At 32.1% G+C, this 20,816-nt stretch overlaps 1 protein-coding gene and 1 pseudogene across 1 annotated transcript; one reads left to right on the forward strand and one right to left on the reverse strand.

The window, feature by feature from the left end:
* Nucleotides 1-11,034: 11,034 nt before the first annotated feature.
* LOC108824725 (ATP-dependent zinc metalloprotease FTSH 11, chloroplastic/mitochondrial-like) lies at nucleotides 11,035-14,112 on the forward strand (annotated as a pseudogene).
* A 2,433-nt stretch (nucleotides 14,113-16,545) lies between these two features.
* On the reverse strand, nucleotides 16,546-17,604 carry LOC108828382 (abscisic acid receptor PYL8; the record flags this gene model as incomplete). The annotated part of the gene is given in 3 exon segments (XM_056993908.1): nucleotides 16,546-16,830; nucleotides 16,937-17,152; nucleotides 17,391-17,604. Coding segments are annotated over 3 exon segments (540 nt in total). The 3' UTR covers nucleotides 16,546-16,617.
* Nucleotides 17,605-20,816: the final 3,212 nt, after the last annotated feature.

The raw sequence follows: 20,816 nt of genomic DNA on the forward strand, positions 1-20,816 counted from the left end.
TTCAATGTGTCCACAAAAAGACAAAAGAAAAATATCAATCTATATGATAGATACAATTCAGAATAATTGAGTATTTTGTAAAACGAATCAAAGATTAGATGGACTCACAGAAAACAACATCGTTTCCCACTTTATATAAAATAACATTGTAATAATCTGTTACAAATTTTAGTTACAAAAATAAGTTGCAAATTAACAGTGTTTTACTTCTTCACATATTAAAAAAATGAAAATTTGATTATAAATATATTAATTCGCTATCAGTAATTATTAATAATTTGAATCAAAGATGATTTGTGTTTCCTTATATTCTAAAAATCATTAATAACTAAATAAAATACATAGAAAACTTGGAAACAATTAACTTTAACATTTTTAGAAATAAAAAAAGAGTATTTTCGATTAATGTTACTACTCAATTAGCATATTATTTTTGGGGGGAAATTTCATAACTACACTATGTTGGATACCACAATTCAACAATACCATCAATAGAAGGACATTTTCACAAATACATTTTTCATTAATGTATAAAAGACAAAATTAACCATACTTTATCCCTAAGATATCACACTTTTCTCTCTGTCGTGACCTTCTTCTCTCTGTCAAGATCCATCTTTTCTCTCCTACGGGTCCATCGTCGTCGTCGTCGCCATCGAAATTCGTCGTCGTCGTTCCGTTGAGAGAGATCTCCGACGAGCTAACACACGGATTCTCTCTCTCACACAATCGCCTAAGCCGACGAGCTATTCATCGGAAATGTCGACTCCAAATTCACAATTTGTAAGTTTCTAATCTCTGTAATTTGTTGACTATAGGTTTAGACTTCTAATTGGAATGGTTAGATCTAAGAAAACTAGTTTCTGCGATGAACATCCTTGATTTTTACAAATTTGCTTTTATCCAAAAGGCAAACAAGGTTGATTTGGAGTTCAAGTTGAGATTGAGATTTTGGAATAGCGAACACTGCATTTTTTACAGAATTATAATCCCTTATAAATCTGGATTTCTGGATATTGTTAAAAGTACAACTCGACGATTTATAAGCCTTTATAAAGAAGAACGATTTAGCAATAGATGAGTAGTGTCTATTACTTCTAGTGTTGAGATGTAGTGTCTATTATTTGCAGTGTTAAGATGTTTATATTTAGATCATTACTAAAAGTTAACTTCATCTTTTTATCTCGTTTTGCAGTTAGATAGCAATGAGTTTTGCACATCTTTGAGATTACCTCCGAAAATTTATGACGCTGTAACAGAACCACTAAACAACCAAAAGTAATTATCCAATCAGTGTCTTGGTCAATAATGTGAAGCGCTTTATAAGAGATTATAAATGTAGTTTTATAAAGGGTTTATAAATTTATAAATTAGAGACTTGTAGAGACTTATAAAACGTTCTTCATTCTTTGTTACCTCTTATGGTTAATACAATGTTTGAACTTTCTGATGAATACAAACATTTGGTGACCCCAACACATCTTGATCTTAATGACATGGATTTTGACAATGTTGTAAAATTAGTTCAACAAGGATATAAAATGAAGAAAAAAACTAATGGGAACAAGGATTTGTGGATTTACTTTTAAAATTTATAAAGGTTTTATAAAAATTTATAAAATGTATGAAAACTGTTTATAGGGTCTCCTTGAGCTGTTCGAAAATATCTATCCTGCTAAAAAAATAATTTATAAGGATTTATAAAAATAATTTATAAAGTTTATACACCCTTATAAAAGATCATAAAACAATTTATAAGTATATGTAAAATTTTTGAAGTGGTGTATCTTGCTTTCTGTCCGCATGTGCCTCAAAATCTGTCACATATCATCATCTATTTACAAAGCCTTATAAATGTATGTAAAATTATTTGTAAGAAAATATAAACCATTAATAAAGGCATATAAAATAAGTTATAAAATCTATAAACCATTTATAAATGTTTATAAAAAAGTTATGAAAGTTTATAAATAATTTGTAAGGGGTATGTATACTATTAATAGGGGTTTATAAAAACTTTATGAAAGTTTATATTCAATTTATAAAAGGTATTTTAAGAGTTGTACATGTTTATAAATCAACTAAAAGAATCTATAACCATTTAGAAAGCATTATAAAAAAAATTATAATGGTTTGTATAATAATTTATTAATAATTTATAAAAATAATTTATAAAGTTTATACAATATTATAAAATATTATTATACAATTTATAAGAATATATAAAATTTCTGAAGCGGTGGAACCTTTCTTGCTGTCCGCAAGTGCCTCAGAATCTGCCACGTATCATCATCTCTTTACAAATTTTTATAAGGGTATGTAAAATTATTTGTAAGAACCAATAATAAAGGCATATAAACAAGTTATAAAATCTATAAACCATTTATAAATATTTTTAAAAAGTTATGAAAGTTAATAAATAATTTATAAGGGGTATGTATACTATTAATTTATAAGATAATGTATAAGTTAATAAATAATTTATAAGGGGTATGTATACTATTAATAGAGGTTTATAAAAACTTTAAGAAGCTTATATTCAATTTATAAGGGGTATTTTAAGAGTTTTATAGGTTTATAAATCAACTAAAAGAGTTTATAACCATTTAGAAAGCCTTATAAAATAATTTATAAAGTTTATACACCCTTATAAAGGATTATTAAACAATTTATAAGGATATGTAAAATTTCTGAAGCGGTGGAGCCTTGCTTGCTGTTCGCATGTGCCTCAGAATGCCATGTATAATCATCTTTTTACAAAACATGCACATGTTCTTTAGATTTATAAGAATATTTAAAGTTATTTATAAAGATTTATAAAATCATTTATAAAGATTTGGAGAATATCAAAAGGTAATTATTTTATGAAGTCTTATAAGGTTTTATAGAGGCTTATAAAAAATAACGTTGATCCATATTCAAAACCCCCAGATGCAGCTTTCAAGAGGTTGTAGGCATGAGTTATTGAGTTTATAAATGTTTATGAATTATTTATGAAGATTTATAAATCATTCATAAATAATTTAAATTTATTTATATATATATATATGTGTGTGTGTGTATATAAATAAAATAAACTCTTCTAAATGATATATATATAACTCGCAGAAAGGATGTATAAACCATTTTACAAGGATTATAAGAACTTATAAATGATGCCAAAAAAATTATAAATATATTTCCTCGTTCGTGGAGCTGAAGGCGGTGGGGTCTGAAGCGGTGGAGTCTTGCTTGCTGTCTGCATGTGCTTCAGAATCTGCCACGTATCATCATCTCTTTACAAAGCCTGTACGTGTTCTTTAATTTTATGATTTCAATATTGTGTATCAAAATGTTGGTGTTTATGAATATATAGAAACTTTTTATAATGGTCTATAAACCATTTATAAGAAAATATGGTGTTTCTTTGTCACCACCAGAAACACAATGTATGAGCTCTCTTTGATATTCAATCCATTCCTCATTGCTTAGTCAGAAACTCTTAGACCCTCTTTGAATATTCCAATAAGACCAAAACAATCACACATGTTGGGTAAAAAAATATTAAAACGTTAAGCATAAACACAACATTCTTCATGGATAAATATTTATAAGATCTTATAAATTTGAGAATGCAAAATTTCATCAAAAAACTTCATCTCCCTTTCTAGAATCAAATTGATTATGAGAAATCAAGTTAAAATTAAAGACTTCTCGATCCATTCACCTCGATGTCATAGCCTTCTATTCTAGACTGAACTGAGCAAAGTGACCACTTGGAGAATGCAGACTGCTCGATCCGTTGCCCACGACACCGGCCCTCCAGTTCACGACCCGACGAGCTCAGATCGATCGAGAAACAAAGCCTGAGCCTCTCAATCTGATGCTCTCGGCCACCAATCATCAACCTTTCAACCCGAGCCTTCTGAACCGTTCACTTGACGAATCTGTACTGCTCGATGTGAGCTCTCGGAATGACGACGCGGCTTGGACTGAGGAGATGGCGCGGTGGTTACGGCGGATGAACGGAGGACACGACCCGATCTCAGATATGTATAACGGCCATGGTCGCAGATGAAGCTCGGTGATTGCATCAATGGAGGAGTTTGCAAGGAAGAAGATGAAGTCGTAGTCTTCGTCAAATTTTGTTAGGTTTAGTTATTTAAGGGTATAATGGTATTTTGATCATTAAAAATCTGGTGGTATAGTTGATTAGTGTATAATTGAAAAGTGGTATCATGAAAATTGTATTTTTGACAATTTCTCTATTTTTGGACCATGGATCTCACATTTAAAACTGTACAATATACAATTAATAACTAGACAGAAAACTTTTAAAATCTATATTTTGAAACTATTTATTTTAGAATTATTCTTTATAAATACAGAGATTTTTTTTGGTTGATGTTAAAAAGAAAATTACAACTCAATTCGTATAATATTTTTTCTTGATGCAAGTTTGTTGCTTTTGTTTTCTGAAAGCCTATAGACGTAATAGTCATAATGGGCTAGTGAAAGCGTAAAAGCCCAAATATAATATTCAATTCTATTTTTAAGTCCGACAAGTAAGACGCTGTAAAAACTAAAACGTTTTCGTTCAAAGAAAACCGGGAGGCAGTTTTGGATTCCACTCTTCCCTCCTTCCTTCCTTCCCCAAACGTGAAACCCTTATTTCATCTGCACATTCCGAGTCACTGAGAAGATTTCTCACGATATACTTCTCCATCTCAGTTCTTTCGTATAATCTTAACTTCGCTGGGTGAAAAACTTATTTTTGGTTTGGTATCAACTCGCTGAATCTATGGAGTTTGTGATTCGGCTTGTGCCAATTTACAGCCTATAGCGATGTCTTCTATCTCAAGCCAGCCACAGTTTCAGCTCATACACATTTGACTGTCACGTTTCAGAGCACATCGGAGTAGGTATGTGTATTCTCATCCTGTGTTGAAACTTGAAACATGTTTTGGTTTTCTTGGTGATTGATTGCCATGACTCTGTGATAATATTAAACTTAATGATAGAACCGTATTTTATAAACTACGGATTACTGAATATTGTAAAGAATAAAAATGATAAAATTATATCAAAGAGTAAGAAAATGATGATACAACTGCAGAGGCGAGATATTATCTCTTTCCTTAACTCAAAATACGTCCCGTATGCGACGGTTCGATAACGTAATGAGTCCCAGGATACAACTGCAAACAATCTTCTGAATTTGCGTCACTCTATCAGAAGCCTAGCAAAACTAATTTTGTGTTGTACTCTCAGACACAAACTAAAATAAAAAATAAGAAACATCACTATTCAACATGGGAGAATCTTTTTATATTTTTGTTGCTCGTATATGTTCGTTAATATTATTGCAATATGGAGAAGTGCTTTATATGCTTGTTCCAAAGAACACTAATAATAAAACGTACACAAGCATTGACTCAAAATAATAAATTTTGATCAACCATTAAAACAAAGTCAATGGAAACGTTTTTATCATCAATGGCAAAGATATTTTTGAATCATAAATTAATTTGAATTTGACCCAAAACATTGTTAGGGAATTAGACTAGTTGTCTATTAATCAAATTAATTTTTAATTCCAAACCAGTTTAATCCAATTTAATTTGGTTAACTCGGTTTAATGTGCAAATACATTTTGATCGAATATATCTTTCCAGCAATATACTATAGTATATTCATACTTCTCCATATATAAATAAGAGGACTCTCACCTCCTATTTTATGTGCGACATTTACTAGTTATTTAAACATAGTCAAATAGTCAAGCTTACAAGCTTTCCAAGTTAATGACTTTGGACCAACATTTCTTATTCAAACGAACTTTGTTTTTGACATATTAATACACTACTTCATAGTGTTTGTCAAATATTCGGTTATTCCGACGAACGTCTTCGTCCGGAAACTTACCGGAAATGGTCTAAAACCATCTCGTCAAAAACGAGTTCCAACAATCCCCCACATGAATAGAAATGCTTCTAAACACTAGACGACTAGACATACTTGAATTCCTAGACAAGACTCGACAAGACTCAACAAGACTCAACTAAGGACTTTTGAGAGTACAAACGAGAAATTCACTGCATAATGAGTTGGTAGCAATTTTCAGCCTTGAACCAGTCATTGTTAATAGCTATCGGATTTACTCGGCCAGGAGGTGGCCATGATGTCTTGAACCTCCCGGACTTTGGTGTAAACCTAGACAATAGCCAAAACACAGTTTCATTCTCTCACAAAACCAATTTCTCTATTGTGTTCATTTTGGCCGTGAACATTCTTGGTAATCATAAGTGAACTTTAGAGAATATAGCCATTTTATTCTCCTAGAAACGGCCCCATTTCACACCCACAAGGTGATTTGCCATTAGTTTTGTTTAGAGGAATATCATGTACTACTCCATTCATATCTCAAAACAATTGGCACAAATCATTAAAAGCAAATGCTTATCCTCTATTCCTTACATGTAGCACTGTTTAATCATCCTAGGAACTGGGTATAGACCGAAGTCTTACAGTGCTTTGGGCATTTTTAGTTTGACTTAGTTGTCTCCTTGAACCTATTTCTTGGGATCTCCAATCTGATAAGTAGAGTTACCGCCAAACATCATCTTAGTTCATAGGCTAAACCCATTCCTCTTGATGATATTATAATTTGATCTCATGACACACCTTTAATAACAGGATCCTAGGTTGTCATCACATTGAACATAATCTATAAAGATTAATCGAGATCAATTGTCTAATGATTTTTGTCATTTTTTTTTCTCAAGATACAATTAACCATTATACACAAAACTCAGTGTATGACACTAGTTTTTTTTGTTTTTTTTAAATCATAGTTTGATAACTATCACTAAGTTCATTTGACATCTTTCCAATGACTTTATATAGTAAGCAAAGCTTCCCCCACATTTCTTGAGATAGCTCAAAACCATGCATATTTACATTTAACATCTCTTAAGAGTTTAGAAAGTTAATCTACAACTCCTTTAGATTTAAATGAATAATAAGAACAATTTCAAAAATTGCTATAACTTCCTTTAGAATGTATTTCATTCTCGGAAAATCACATTTTGGATACAACTATTTTAATAGTTCTCTCAAGTTGATTTCGAAATCCAACTTGTATATATTTTGATTTTTTTTTTCAAAATATATTTTTGCTTTCTAGCAAATATACATATCATTAGATGATATTATTTGTACCATCAAAACCACAATTTTCTATGGTTATTCTCAAACATATTGACTTTAGAAACTACAATACACATGTCAATTTCAGTCATATTGGTCTGAAAATTCTCATTGGTTTTGTATGGTCAACCTTTTTAAAAGGTGCATTTAAGCATTGGCGAAATACAAATGTTTTGATCAATATCAACAAACATTTTATTTCTTATGGCAAATGATTTATATGTGGCAGACCTCTCTCAAACTTAATTTGAGGCGTCGACTCACAAAATTCATTTCCATGCATACAACTTGATCTCAAAAGATCAAAATTCTGTTTATAAATATGGTTTCACCATATATTTGGAACTTTTTAATCATTTTTTTTCTCATGATCAAGCACTTAATAATTAAATTAAGCTGTTCCAGAAAAATCTGAAATCACAAAATCAAAACGTTAATCACATTCTTGATAATTAAAGCAAATAATTATCTTAACCAAGTCAAAGCATTAACATGCATTGTGACTAAAAACGTTTTATTCTAGTCACATTTTGGACTAATATTAAAAAAAATGATTGTAACCACTCGATCCATCAATTAATGATTTTAATCTCCATAAAAATCATCAACAAAAATAATCTGATGGAATGAACAGATTCTTTATCACCATGAAATCTCCAATTCATGTTTTCATGACAAAACACTTCACAAAATAATCAGTTTTGTTAGTATAATAATATAAACAAAAAATCTACAGAATTAAGATTGCAGGAAGATTATTGTGAAATAATCCTATAGATCTGACACCGGCATCTTTTCCCAAAGATCAGTCAACCTGTTCTTACAAAACAAATACTTTTTACAATAATCAGTCCGGTTAGTGCAAAGCAATAAACGGATATTTTGAGTTAAGACTGATAGAACCGTATTTTATAAACTACGGATTACTGAATATTGTAAAGAATAAAAATGATAAAATTATATCAAAGAGTAAGAAAAGGATGATACAACTGCAGAGGCGAGATATTATCTCTTTCCTTAACTCAAAATACGTCCCGTAGTGCGACGGTTCGATAACGTAATAAGTCCCAGGATACAACTGCAAACAATCTTCTGAATTTGCGTCACTCTATCAGAAGCCTGGCGAAACTAATTTTGTGTTGTACTCTCAGACACAAACTAAAATAAAAAATAAGAAACATCACTATTCAACATGGGAAAATCTTTTTATATTTTTGTTGCTCGTATATGTTCGTTAATATTATTGCAATCTGGAGAAGTGCTTTATATGCTTGTTCCAAAGAACACTAATAATAAAACGTACACAACCATTGACTCAAAATAATAAATTTTGATCAACCATTAAAACAAAGTCAATGGAAACGTTTTTATCATCAATGGCAAAGATATTTTGAATCATAAATTAATTTGAATTTGACAAAACATTGTTAGGGAATTAGACTAGTTGTCTATTAATCAAATTAATTTTTAATTCCAAACCAGTTTAATCCAATTTAATTTGGTTAACTCAGTTTAATGTGCAAACACATTTTGATCGAATATATCTTTCCAGCAATATACTATAGTATATTCATACTTCTCCATATATAAATAAGAGGACTCTCACCTCATATTTTATGTGGGACATTTACTAGTTATTTAAACATAGTCAAATACTCAAGCTTACAAGCTTTTCAAGTCAATGACTTTGGACCAACATTTCTTATTCAAACGAACTTTGTTTTTGACATATTAATACACTACTTCATAGTGTTTGTCAAATATTCGGTTATTCCGACGAACGTCTTCGTCCGGAAACTTACCGAAAATGGTCTAAAACCATCTCGTCAAAAACGAGTTCCAACACTTAATTATTTCAAGTTTAATATGCAGGGACTATACTAATCCTTACCTTCCTGTTGCTCCATCAGCCATTGGTAGTACTGGTCAGGTAAGCAATTTGGGGAGCAGTCTCTTGCTTGAAAATGCATTAATCCACGACTGATTTTGAAAGAGATGTATGGAAGTGAAAACGTCGTTTATTGTGGTTCTAATACGGGTAATAAAAATAATAATATAAAAATCACACATCAAAATCAATTTATATATCATATAAATAAGAGAAAATGACTAGAATAGCACAAAATCAAGTTTTTGTCACAAAATAGCATCACAATGAGGAAAATGACCAAAAGAAGTTTTATTGAAGGATAAATATGCATTTATAACCCTTGGGTTAATTAATCTAAAACTTAAGGTTTAGAGTTAAGGGGTGGGGTTTTAAGAATATGTTCAAATTTTTAAAAATAAAAAACTGAAATTAAAATTTTCAAAACAAAAAGTGCTATTTTGGTCATTTTATTTTTTAAGTGCTATTTTGTGATAAAAACATAAAAAATGCTATTTTGGTCATTTGCCCTATAAATAAAATATAAAATATTTTATTTATAAATTGTTAGTATAACACTTTTATAATATAAGTCCAATTAGTTATAAATATTAGATTTTTATATGATATACTGTGATATAATAGACGATTAAAATCACATAATATAACTATTTAAAGTAGTAAATAAAATTTTTGTTTTAAAATGTTATACTAAAAATTATGTAATACATATTAATTTACACACATATATAGATATTATCATTAGAACAAAGAAAAAAATTGAAGTGAAAGCAAATATTTATACGGGTACGGATCAAACTATAGAAATAAACAACAATGGCGTAAGATTTTTTTTTTTAACAAATTTATTTTAATTTCAAATATTTTTATATATTTTATTTATTTACAAATTATTTTATCTTTTATTAATAATGCTAAGATTTTGGAATTGGAAAAAATTATGATCCATCTCTACATTATTTTAATTAGGAATTTAAAATTTATATCAAAATATTTTTTTAAACTTTTAATTTTTATTATAACTAAAAATGTTAATTTTCAATCTAAATTTATGTTTAAATATTACAAATATATCATTTATAAATAAAAAATTAAAAACATAAAATAAATATCCGTCCGGTTGGACGAGTCAAGGTCGTGGTCCAATGCATTAGAAAGAAGACAAAGTTGTTTTTATTCCTTGTCTATTACATTTCTCATAATTCTTTCTGTTTTGTTTTTAGTTAGTTTTATGTTTATGCCTGGAATACACTTGTACTTGTGTCCAAAGGATCATTATCAATAAAAATCATTCGGTTTAATCGGCTGATTATTGGCTAACTGATATCAGAGGGAATCTGGATTAGGTCTTGCTAAACCCAGTTGTGTCTTTTTTTTTTTTGATCAATTAAACCCAGTTGTGTCTATAAATTGCAAAATAGGGATCTTGTGGCCCACAAAGTAAACTCTTGTGTGTCTGAAGAATAAAAGGAGTGAGAAGAAGGAAGAGAGATTCAAAAACCCTAGTGACTCCAATGTCTTGTTCAACTCATCAAGCTTCTCTTCTCCTTTGTCCTCTCTTCTCTTCTTCTTCTTTACGTTTCAGCCTTCAATCTCTCTCCAGTTTCTACCTTCTTTCTTCAACACTTGTCAACTCTCAATTTCGTTCCATTGCTTGCTCACTCTAGAACATCTTTCTCAAGAACACACAAGATAATAATAACTCAAAATAAGAAACTCATCTTATTAATCTCCTGAGGAGACTAACTCAAAACCTCAAGCTCTCAAACTCTCATGAGTTATACAACATCAAATGCATCTCCTTATATATAACTCAATATTTCATAAACTCATTATGAATCACAAATAAATATTTTTCTATTCTATAACTCAATAGAATTAGGTAACTTGCATCCTAAGTTATTTATCAAGTTTCCTTTTTTCTTTCAAGCTTAATCTAACACTCACTGGGTAAGACAATGTCGCTTCCCTTCCCAAGGAGGAGGCCTCCTGGAGCGACGGCAAACGTTACGGACTCAGCAGATAGATTAATGACTGACCAACGGACGAGTGAAGACATCCTTGCGGCTGAAACCAATAGTGGAATAGAAGTCTTTGAGAAGGTAATGCAACGGGAGTGGCTTAGCTGGTGGCCTTTCTCTCGCCAAGAGAAGCGTCTTGAGAAACTCATCGCCGAAGCTGGGTCATTACTAATGCTATTGCCGACTATCTTCCTGACGAACAATCCGGCAAGCCATCTACTCTTCCCACTCTGGTAGTATATTCTTCTCTACTTCTAGAATATGTGGTTTGGTTTGATCTCTGAATTTTATTTGCCTGCTGTCTCTTACTGATAACTGCTGTCTAAATATCTCTCAAACGTTGTCTGTACCTCTAACAGAGATGAATACATCTCTCAGTTAGAATGTGCCTACTTGTTGTAATATATTATAATTTATTGGTTGATGTGCAGCTGCAAGAGCTGAAACATCGTGCATCAGGCAATATGGACGAATCATTTGTGAACCCTGGTATATCTGAGAGGCAACCGCTGCATGTTACCATGGTAAGTTTCCGCTTATAACATTGCTCATTAGGTGAGGTATATACATTAATTGTGGATTTTCTGGTTAAAAAAAATGTTTTATATATCTGAGTTCTTCACTACTTTGTTAGGTAAATCCGAAAGTTTCAAACAAATCAAGATTTGCACAAGAGCTTGTCTGGACTATCTTGTTCACAGTTGATGTTGGATTAGTGTGGTATGTAGTTGAATCAAGTTTATGATTGATTAATTTAGATAGCACAGGTGGGAAATGTTGCTTCTTCTTATGCATATATAGTTGAACTTGTTTTTGCTTGCTTCTCCTGTTTATTACTGTGTTCCTGTTAAATATATAATTTTTCTTGTTTAGGTTAATGGGTGTTCAAAAAGTATATTGGAAGCTTGGGAGGAGTTGGAGCTTCGGGTGTTGGTTCAACTTCTTCATTTTCCAAAAAAGAGGAGGTGGTAGAATATCTTAAAAATCCATCAAAGTTGGAGGAAAGTTGCCAAAGGTATAATCTCTTTATATTTGGTTATTTTTTTTTTTTTTTTTTTTTTTTTTGAAACGTATATTTGGTTATTTATATTGTCTCGATTGCATGTTACTTGGCAGTCAGTTTTGTCTCGTCTACTTAAGGCTATGATCTCTATTTAAAGTTAGCCTTTTAATTTGAGACAATTCTTAAAATGTTTGCTTCCAGGAAATTCTTCTAACAGGGTCACCTGGTACTGGAAGGACATTGCTGGCTAGAGTAAGTTCTCATATAGCATTAAATATTCGTCTCTTGTTGATATGGGTACTTATCAAAGCGTTAAATGTTACGTTTTTGTGTGCCTTTTAATCACATCCCACTTAAACCAAAAGAAAACTCTTATCTAAGCTACCTATACTTTTGTTGATTGCATGTAGCTGACACAGTTAAATTTTAAAGGCAACTGCTGGAGTACCCTTCTTCTGTAGAGCTGGATCTGAATTTGAAGAGATGTGAGCCTTCTAGTTTTTATTCTCCGGTCTCTGTGGTGAGTGATGTCACCATTAACTTTCTATTACTATGAGGTGGCTTATATAGTAATGGATAATAATATCATAATTTCCTTGATTGACAGCAGGTTTGTTGGGGTTGGAGATAAGCGTGTGAGATCCTTGTTCCAGGCAGGTCTGACATAAAACTGTCACCGCTAATAAGCTATTTCAAAAGAGTTATGTTTGTTAAGCTGTTAAGCCTCTCACCATGAGTCAAGGTTCTATTGCTGACGACCATTTGTTATACAGGCGCCCTGTATCATTTTCATTGATGAAATTGACGTGGTTGGTTCCACGAGAAAACGATGGGAAGAGTATACAAAGAAGACAATGCATCAACTGCAGTGTAGCTTGTGAATACTTGCCATATATATAATCTGCTAGAGTATAGTAATACTTTTTAATTCTTCGTTTGCTATGCAGGGTATAATAATTATGGGTGCAACCAACTTGGCTGATATACTTTGATAGGCATGTAAGTATTCAGCTTCGTTATTGCTCTCTTTGTCTCCATTTATATTAGTACTGAAAAATGAAGAAGTGATTCTATCTGTTTGAGGTGAATTTAGATTTCCGGATGTCCGATGATGTGGAAGTTAAAGCAACTGCTCGTGGAACTCCTGGATTCAATGGTGCTGGTGAGTATCTTAAATCTGTAACTCCATTTTTTTTAAGATTCAATGACTTCACCAAATACAATTTTCTAGATCTTGCAAACCTGGTAAATATTGCTGCCATAAAGGTAGCTGTGGACGGTGCTGAGAAGCTTTCTGCTGAACAGTTGGAATTCGCCAAGGACAAGATAGTTATGGGAACAGAGAGGAAGACAATGTTTTGTATCAGAGGACTCAAAAAAAGGTATATAAGTTTTTGGATTTGGAGTTCAAAACATTATGTGACCTCTCTCACTTGCTTCTTTACCTCTTTAGCTCACTGCCTACCATGAGAGCGGATCATGCTATTGTCGCTTTGAACAGAGGAGGTGCGCATCCGATCCACAAAGAAACTATAATGCCACGTGGATCTGCGCTGGGAATGGTCACGCAGTTACACCTTCAAACGATGAAACATCAGTGAGCAAGAAGCAGTTATTAGCTCGTCTTGATGTATGCATGGGAGGAAGAGTCGCAGAGGAGCTCATCTTTGGCCAAGACCATATCACCACTGGAGCAAGTAGCGATCTCTCTCAGGCCACAGAACTTGCTCAGTATATGGTAATAACCTTCATATGACACGAACATTGCTTCTCACCTCTCGTTGTAGTTGTAGTAATGCTTTTTGGTTTAATGTGGAAGGTATCGAGCTGTGGGATGAGTGAGGCAACAGGACCAGTTCATATAAAAGAGAGACCAAGTTCTGAAATGCAATCACCGCATCGATGCAGAGGTAGGGAGACTCTCTTTGTTCATTTTCTTCTAGTTCTTGTATTTAATTCCCGTAAGTCTGATAATTTTTAATGGTTAGGTTGTGAAACTTCTTCGAGAGTGAAACCTCTATTGAAACGGGTTTGTTTGTGCAAAACTTAACGCTACTCACACTTTTGACTCTGATCAAAACTGTTTTTTTTTACGGCAAACGGCTATTCTATTATTCAAACTTCTTATTCGAAATTGCGCTAGGCGCTAGTCGGGCGGTGACTCTAGGCCTAGCGAGTTACCAAAAAATTGGGAATTAAGCGGGGTATAATCGGCACCTAGTTTTAAGGTATATTTATTAAATCTGCGAATAACAAACATTATGATAACACAGTCCAGTGGTCCGTTTCCTAGTTTACAAGCGTAAGGTCACATGTCCGAACTGTCACTGATGCTTTTTGCTTCAGTTTTTTAGTTTAGGTTAATGAATGACAAAATGACGATTTTACCCTCATCTTCAACCTTTTGCCTGCGTTTCAGATCTCTTCTTCTTTATTTTTTTTCACGATTTCATTGTTTTTACAACTGATTCTTGTGAATTTCAACTAAATATAACAGATTCATGAGATAGACATTGATTAAGCTCTTGAAATTTTGATTTTTGACATTTTTTTTTGTTTCAACGTCTAGAACCACGATTATCTTCTCCTCGCGGCGGTAGCCTTCCGACTACCATTTAATCGGGCGAGTATACGGCCAGGCGGACGCGTTTTTGAACAGGGGTCAAACTTGAGGTGGTCTGGGTAACCAGACCGGAATAGAACAACCAACAAAATGTAACTTCCTATGGAAGGATCTAGCTGTCTTAGCTAAAAAATCTGAAAACTGATTACGCGCTCTTGGAACATAAGAAATCTTGAAGGCCGGGAAGCATATAAGCAGTGTCTCTATCCTCTCTAATTCCGTAGCATATGATCAAAACTGTTATAATAGTATTTTTCTCACATTTTATTTATTTGTGTGTGTTTTCTCCCGCATGAGAAGCATCTACACACGTTAGCAAACGCACTTCTAGAATATGAAACGCTAACCTCGGAGGACATAAAGGGTATTCTCTTTCCAAATCAGGAAGGAGAGAAGTTACAGGAACAACAAGAAGGAGACTTGGTATTGGCCTAGTCACATTATTCATCATCATCATAAAGACACCTTTTTAGGTGCAAAAAAAGGTTCAATCTCACATGGCTTAAAACAAAACAATAAGGAACACATCTCCCTTCTTTTTTTACAAAAACAAAAAAAAAGAGTGAAATTACGCATCTCATGATATACATTATTGTAGTTTTTATTTCATTAGCACATTAGTTTGACTTCAACCTAGAACTTTATTTTTCATTAAGTATTTAATGAAATTGTAGTTTTATCTCTGTTTTGTTCTTTTTAAGGGAAACAAAACTAATTTTTAGTTACAAGTTTTATCTATGTTTTGAGCGAAATAGACCAATGAAATTTATGCAGAAAACAGTTGTAATAGTGTTGAAAATGGAAGCATTGTTAATGGAGCTAACCTGTCCATGTGAGCAACTCGAATATTAAGTTTCATCATTTAATTGGACAAGCTTATAAAAACTCTGCTATCGTTTTAAAAAAAAGCCCTCTGTTATTGTAATTACAATAAAAAAAAGTTAACGTACTTGGAGAAAGAAAGGAATAAATGTTAAAATGGTGTCTAATAAAAAAAATGACAAATGTTCGGAAAAAAAAACTAATAAAGAAAGAGTGTACCTAGGCTTTTACAGCTAATGGATGGAGCTAATATGTGTTTCCTCAATCACAAGTGAAGACAAAATCTATAAAACTAGAATACAATAAAGATCCATTTCCTTGATGGTCGGTACTTATGGAGATTTTCACATCCAGAAATGCTATTGGTTCAGTAAAGTTAGTATATTATATAAAAAAAGAGACGGTGTGTTGCCTTTATGGGTGGGTCACAAAAAGGGAAGAAAGAGTGGAACCCCATGATCACACTTTTTAACATGTTCTCTCTGAAAACTGAAAAAAGGCCAAAACTACAAAAATCATATTTGGTTGGTTCTATAGAGAAGAAACCAAAAAAACATTCATCAAATTAACAAAAAAAAAAGCCAATAAAAGGTTAAATAGAGAAAGAAACTTGTTATGTAACGGTAAACGATGATGATGATTATTTGCCTTGTCCATCCTCAAAGAGACTCTCTATCCCTTTTCCCTTTGAAAGCTTCATCCATGGCAGCAACAGTCTCTCTCTCTCTCCTCTCTCTCTCTCTCTCTCTCTCTCTCTCTCTCCTCTCTCTCTCTCTCTCTCTCTTCTCTCTCTCTCTCTTCTCTCTCTCTCTCTCTCTCTCTCTCTCTCCTCTCTCTCTCTCTCTCTCTCTCTCTCCTCTCTCTCTCTCTCTCTCTCTCTCTCTCTCTCTCTCTCTCCTCTCTCTCTCTCTCTCTCTCTCTCTCTCTCTCTCTCTCTCTCTCTCTCTCTCTCCTCTCTCTCTCTCTCTCTCTCTCTCTCTCTCTCTCTCTCTCTCTCTCTCTCTCTCTCTCTCTCTCTCTCTCTCTCTCTCTCTCGACTCCACATGCTTTCCTTGTTCTCTTAGACTTTTGTTCATGGGGAACCTGTTCTGTCTTGAACTGCAAGACGCTCGGAGACATCAGCTAAAGACTTAAGATTGCAATTGATAAGAGCCTCCACAAAGTAGCAAGTCTCATCCTTTGTGTTCCCTTCCGGTACATCCACCACAAAAGATTCAATCACAACTGTCCCTATTCTTCCTCCTTCTATGGTCTCAGGGTGAAGAGAGATGATTGAAGAATAGTTCTAATCACACCAGAAAAAAAAAAAGAAAACAGAATTAGCAAATGGGTTTAAATTTGTGACCTTTGAACAAAACCATTTTATAAGAAAAAAAATAAAAAGACTTAACCTTGAGTCTGTGATCGCCACCGACGATCCTGATGCTGAGAATATGCTCATTATCATCAAGCAACTCCAACCTCTCAGTGCTTCTAGTAGCAGGCAACCCTGATCTCACATCAACTTCTCTTACGGTACCAATCTCCATGTTTCCTTTAACCACACATCTACTGATGAATGGTTTGTATTTTTGTGGCTGATCGAATCTTCTCACAAGTGACCATACCTATTATATATATATAAATCAAAACTCGAATCCATGAATGTTTCATTTTTTTTTTCAAATTTAACCTCAAAAAACTTTCTAAATAGTGAAAATTAAACTTTTTCTAAATGTATTTTCCTATCTAATAAGAAGATTAGATAAAATGAATGTGAATCAATCAGTACGAGGATTGGATTAGTGCTTCAGATTCTAAGCACTAACGACCTAATCAAAGAGAAAGAAAGAAAGGTTAACTTACGATATGGACAGGAGCGTTGATGTGTTTAACAAGAGTAGAGCTACACTGATTCTCCCTCTCAAGCTCATGCTTATGGTACCTCCTTATATACTCTCTCTTACTAGCTTCCATTTTCTTCGTCTAACACACCTTTCTGAATCTATACACCAAAAGCTTCGAGCAGAGGAGAGGAGAGTGCACAAAAGATAGAAAGAAAGGTAAGATCGAGCTGATGAAGTAATCAGTGCGACTATTGGACTCGTCGGAGATCTGATGTTTTCCGGGTATAGATCTTTAAGCGTTAATGTGAGGGAGACTTTGGTCGCCGTCTTTAGAGGGGAGAGATAAAGAAGAGAGAGAAAGGGAGAAGACTCCTTCCAAGTTCCTACAAACTGTTCTCTCTCTCTCTCTGTCTTTATATTTTTTTAATTTTAATTATTAGTTAAATAAGCTAAGTGTCTTTTCTCCAATTTCACAACTCTCATTGGACAGAAGAGATTTTATATTTTCCCCAGAGTTCAGGTTTCTTACAGTAATGCCATTCGTTGTCGATTTCTCGATTGCTATGTGAGCAGCATCTCGATCGTTATGTTTATTGGCGATTTTACTCCTTAAGTTTCTTCGGCTAATTTAATTTCGTTGTTGTTTTTTTTTTATCTTTTTCTAAGCGAAGAAAACTCTAGTGTGTCAATTGGTGATTTTTTTGTCCTTTTCTTTTGTATGTAAAAAACAGACAAGTGACTGTTGAAAATATAATGTTACTTATTTAGATCATTTTGCTTGGAAGTGCCTAGACTTTTTGCCTTTGCTAAATCGTCTTTTCTTATTAATTCTTTTTAGATAAATGATGCTCTATTCCGAACGTCTAAGAGTTTTGTTAATCCACAACATACAAGTTCAGATATAACTCGATGGTGTTAAAAGTTAAAACATACATATGTATATTTCTTTTGAGAAATATGTTTTTTTTCTTTTTTCTATTACACTAAGATTAGAAAAAAGTCTGATTCAGTGTTGATATGTCAACCACGAACGGTGTATGAGTAATGACTGTATCATGTGACCATTCTACAAAGAGAAAGCCAGAAAACGCGAACACTGAGAGACCTTAAATTAACATGGTGTAGTATTCCGTCCAAGAAAACTATGGACCAAACTAGTTTTCTTAGTTGAAAAGAAAGTGTTAAAAATTGCTATGCTTTTGTCAGAAGCTTGTTTCTTATCCAAACTAGAATATGCGCCTGCAGTTGTTCTAAAATAAGAAAAGCAAAGTGATATGTAAAGAATACGAAATCATTAATTAATTACTAAAATCAATGTAAAATCAATTCAAGTTTTAACTACTAAGCTAGTACAGTCCGATGATTCATTGTTTATAAATAAATATCTACATGAATTTTCTATATTGTTCTTCTTTTTTTGTCGACTTATTGTTCTTCTTGCATCAACTTAATTTGGACATTCCTCATGTATTTATATTATGAAAAAATTATTTTGGATGATGAAACATGGACATTACTAACCCAAACGACGACACTGCGTTCCTATTTTTTTTTTATCAATACTAATGTATTCAGTAACTGTCTTTTTAAACAAAAGTTTTAAAAGATACATATTTGAGGTTTTCTATGCATATTTACTAATTAATAATGATAAATTAAGAACTTCAAAAAAAATATTGTATTTACTAAAATAGTATTGGTCTAAAATTATAAAATGCTAATCACAGAAAATAATATATATTTATTATCAAAATTTAATATTTTTAATGTGTATAAACATAACACATACATTTCAGAAAAGAGGAGGATGACTTTTTGTTGTAAGCTATTGTGCTTAGTTTTTTTTTGTCATCCTTAGTTTTTTCTTAAATAAGAATTTGTGCTTAGATTTGTTTTTCATAATTAATTATCAGCAATTTAATAGCTCAATCTCAAGAACTAGGAATGGGCAAAAAAACCGAACCAAACCGAAATCGATCTAAACCAAACCGAAGTCTATTATCAAATAGTTTGGTTTAAGATTTTCTCAACCCGAACCAACCGAACTGAAAACGATCTGAATCGAACCGAATTAAACAAACCGATAAATCAATATGTTTTGTTATTATTTAAATTAAACATACTACCAATATACAGTATACTAAACTCCTAAGACTATAGTCAATGTTAACTTTATAGCGATGTTGGTTTTTTAGTTTTCTATTTACTTTAGCTAACTTTGATTTGATTGTGTTATTATAAAATTTTGTGAGTTTTAAGGTTTTTGTATTAATTTTATATTAGATTTAATTTACATAGTTTATTTTAATAGACATTATTAATTAACGATGTTTTAAAAATATCTATTTACTTTAGTTAATTTGACTTGATTGTATTCTTATAAACCCGTTTGTGTTTTTTTTCTAAATATTTTTGTTTCGGTTTTATATTAGATTTAGTTTGTATAATTTATTTTTTATAGTCACCAACATGATGATTTCATGACCATACATTTATTTTTAAAAACATGATTTTTCTTGAAATAACAAAATTAGGGAATCCGATTGAACCAAACCAAAATCGATCCAAATCAAACTAATTATGGTTTATTTCAGTTGAAAAAATCTAAAACCAAATAAACCAAACCAAACCTATAAAATAACCGAAGTGCCCACCCCTATCAAGAACTATAGCCTCCTAACATATATTTTCCTTAAGTTTTTTTTTAATAATTATGTGGATCCGGCGACCGAGGTCAACCGACTAATCCCACGAGACCTGCAGCAGCCACGTATTCTTAACATTTAAGACAGTTCAGATGGCTAGCGGGAATCGAACTGCGGATCCGCCGTATTGGAGTTATCCCTCAAGCGCCACTAGCCTAAGTCCGCTGGTTATATTTTCCTTAAGTTACAAAAAAACATATATTTTCCTTAAACACACACAAGATCGATAGGCTTCTGGGGCAAAAAAAAACTATTTTCTCATATAGTACGTTACTACCAGTCATGGTTTATTCTAGGAAAAAAGTTTCCTAACTACACAACGTTTATACTAATATGGTGTAAACCATCTGATGTATTAGAATATGTCAATAATTACACGAAGTTTATGTTAATACATGCCATATGTACGAAGTTTATGTTAATATGATGCCAACATCACAATCGGGTTTAATTGATTTAAATTTAAGTTAATAGGGTCAACCCGTAACGTATTAAATTTAATAAATTTAATGATTTTTTCAAAAAACTGATTTATTAAGATTAATAAACTTAATTGATTTTATTAATGAACTTAATAAACTTAAGGAATTCCTAAACTTAATGATTTATTAAATTTAATAAATTAATTAAAATTAATATTTTACTAAACTTAACAAATTTAATAAATTTATAAGTCTTACTAAATTTATTAAACTTATTACACCTATTAATTTTAAAATTAATAAACTTTATAATTTATT

This window comes from Raphanus sativus, chromosome 9, assembly GCF_000801105.2.
Source record: "Raphanus sativus cultivar WK10039 chromosome 9, ASM80110v3, whole genome shotgun sequence".
Lineage (NCBI taxonomy): Eukaryota > Viridiplantae > Streptophyta > Magnoliopsida > Brassicales > Brassicaceae > Raphanus > Raphanus sativus.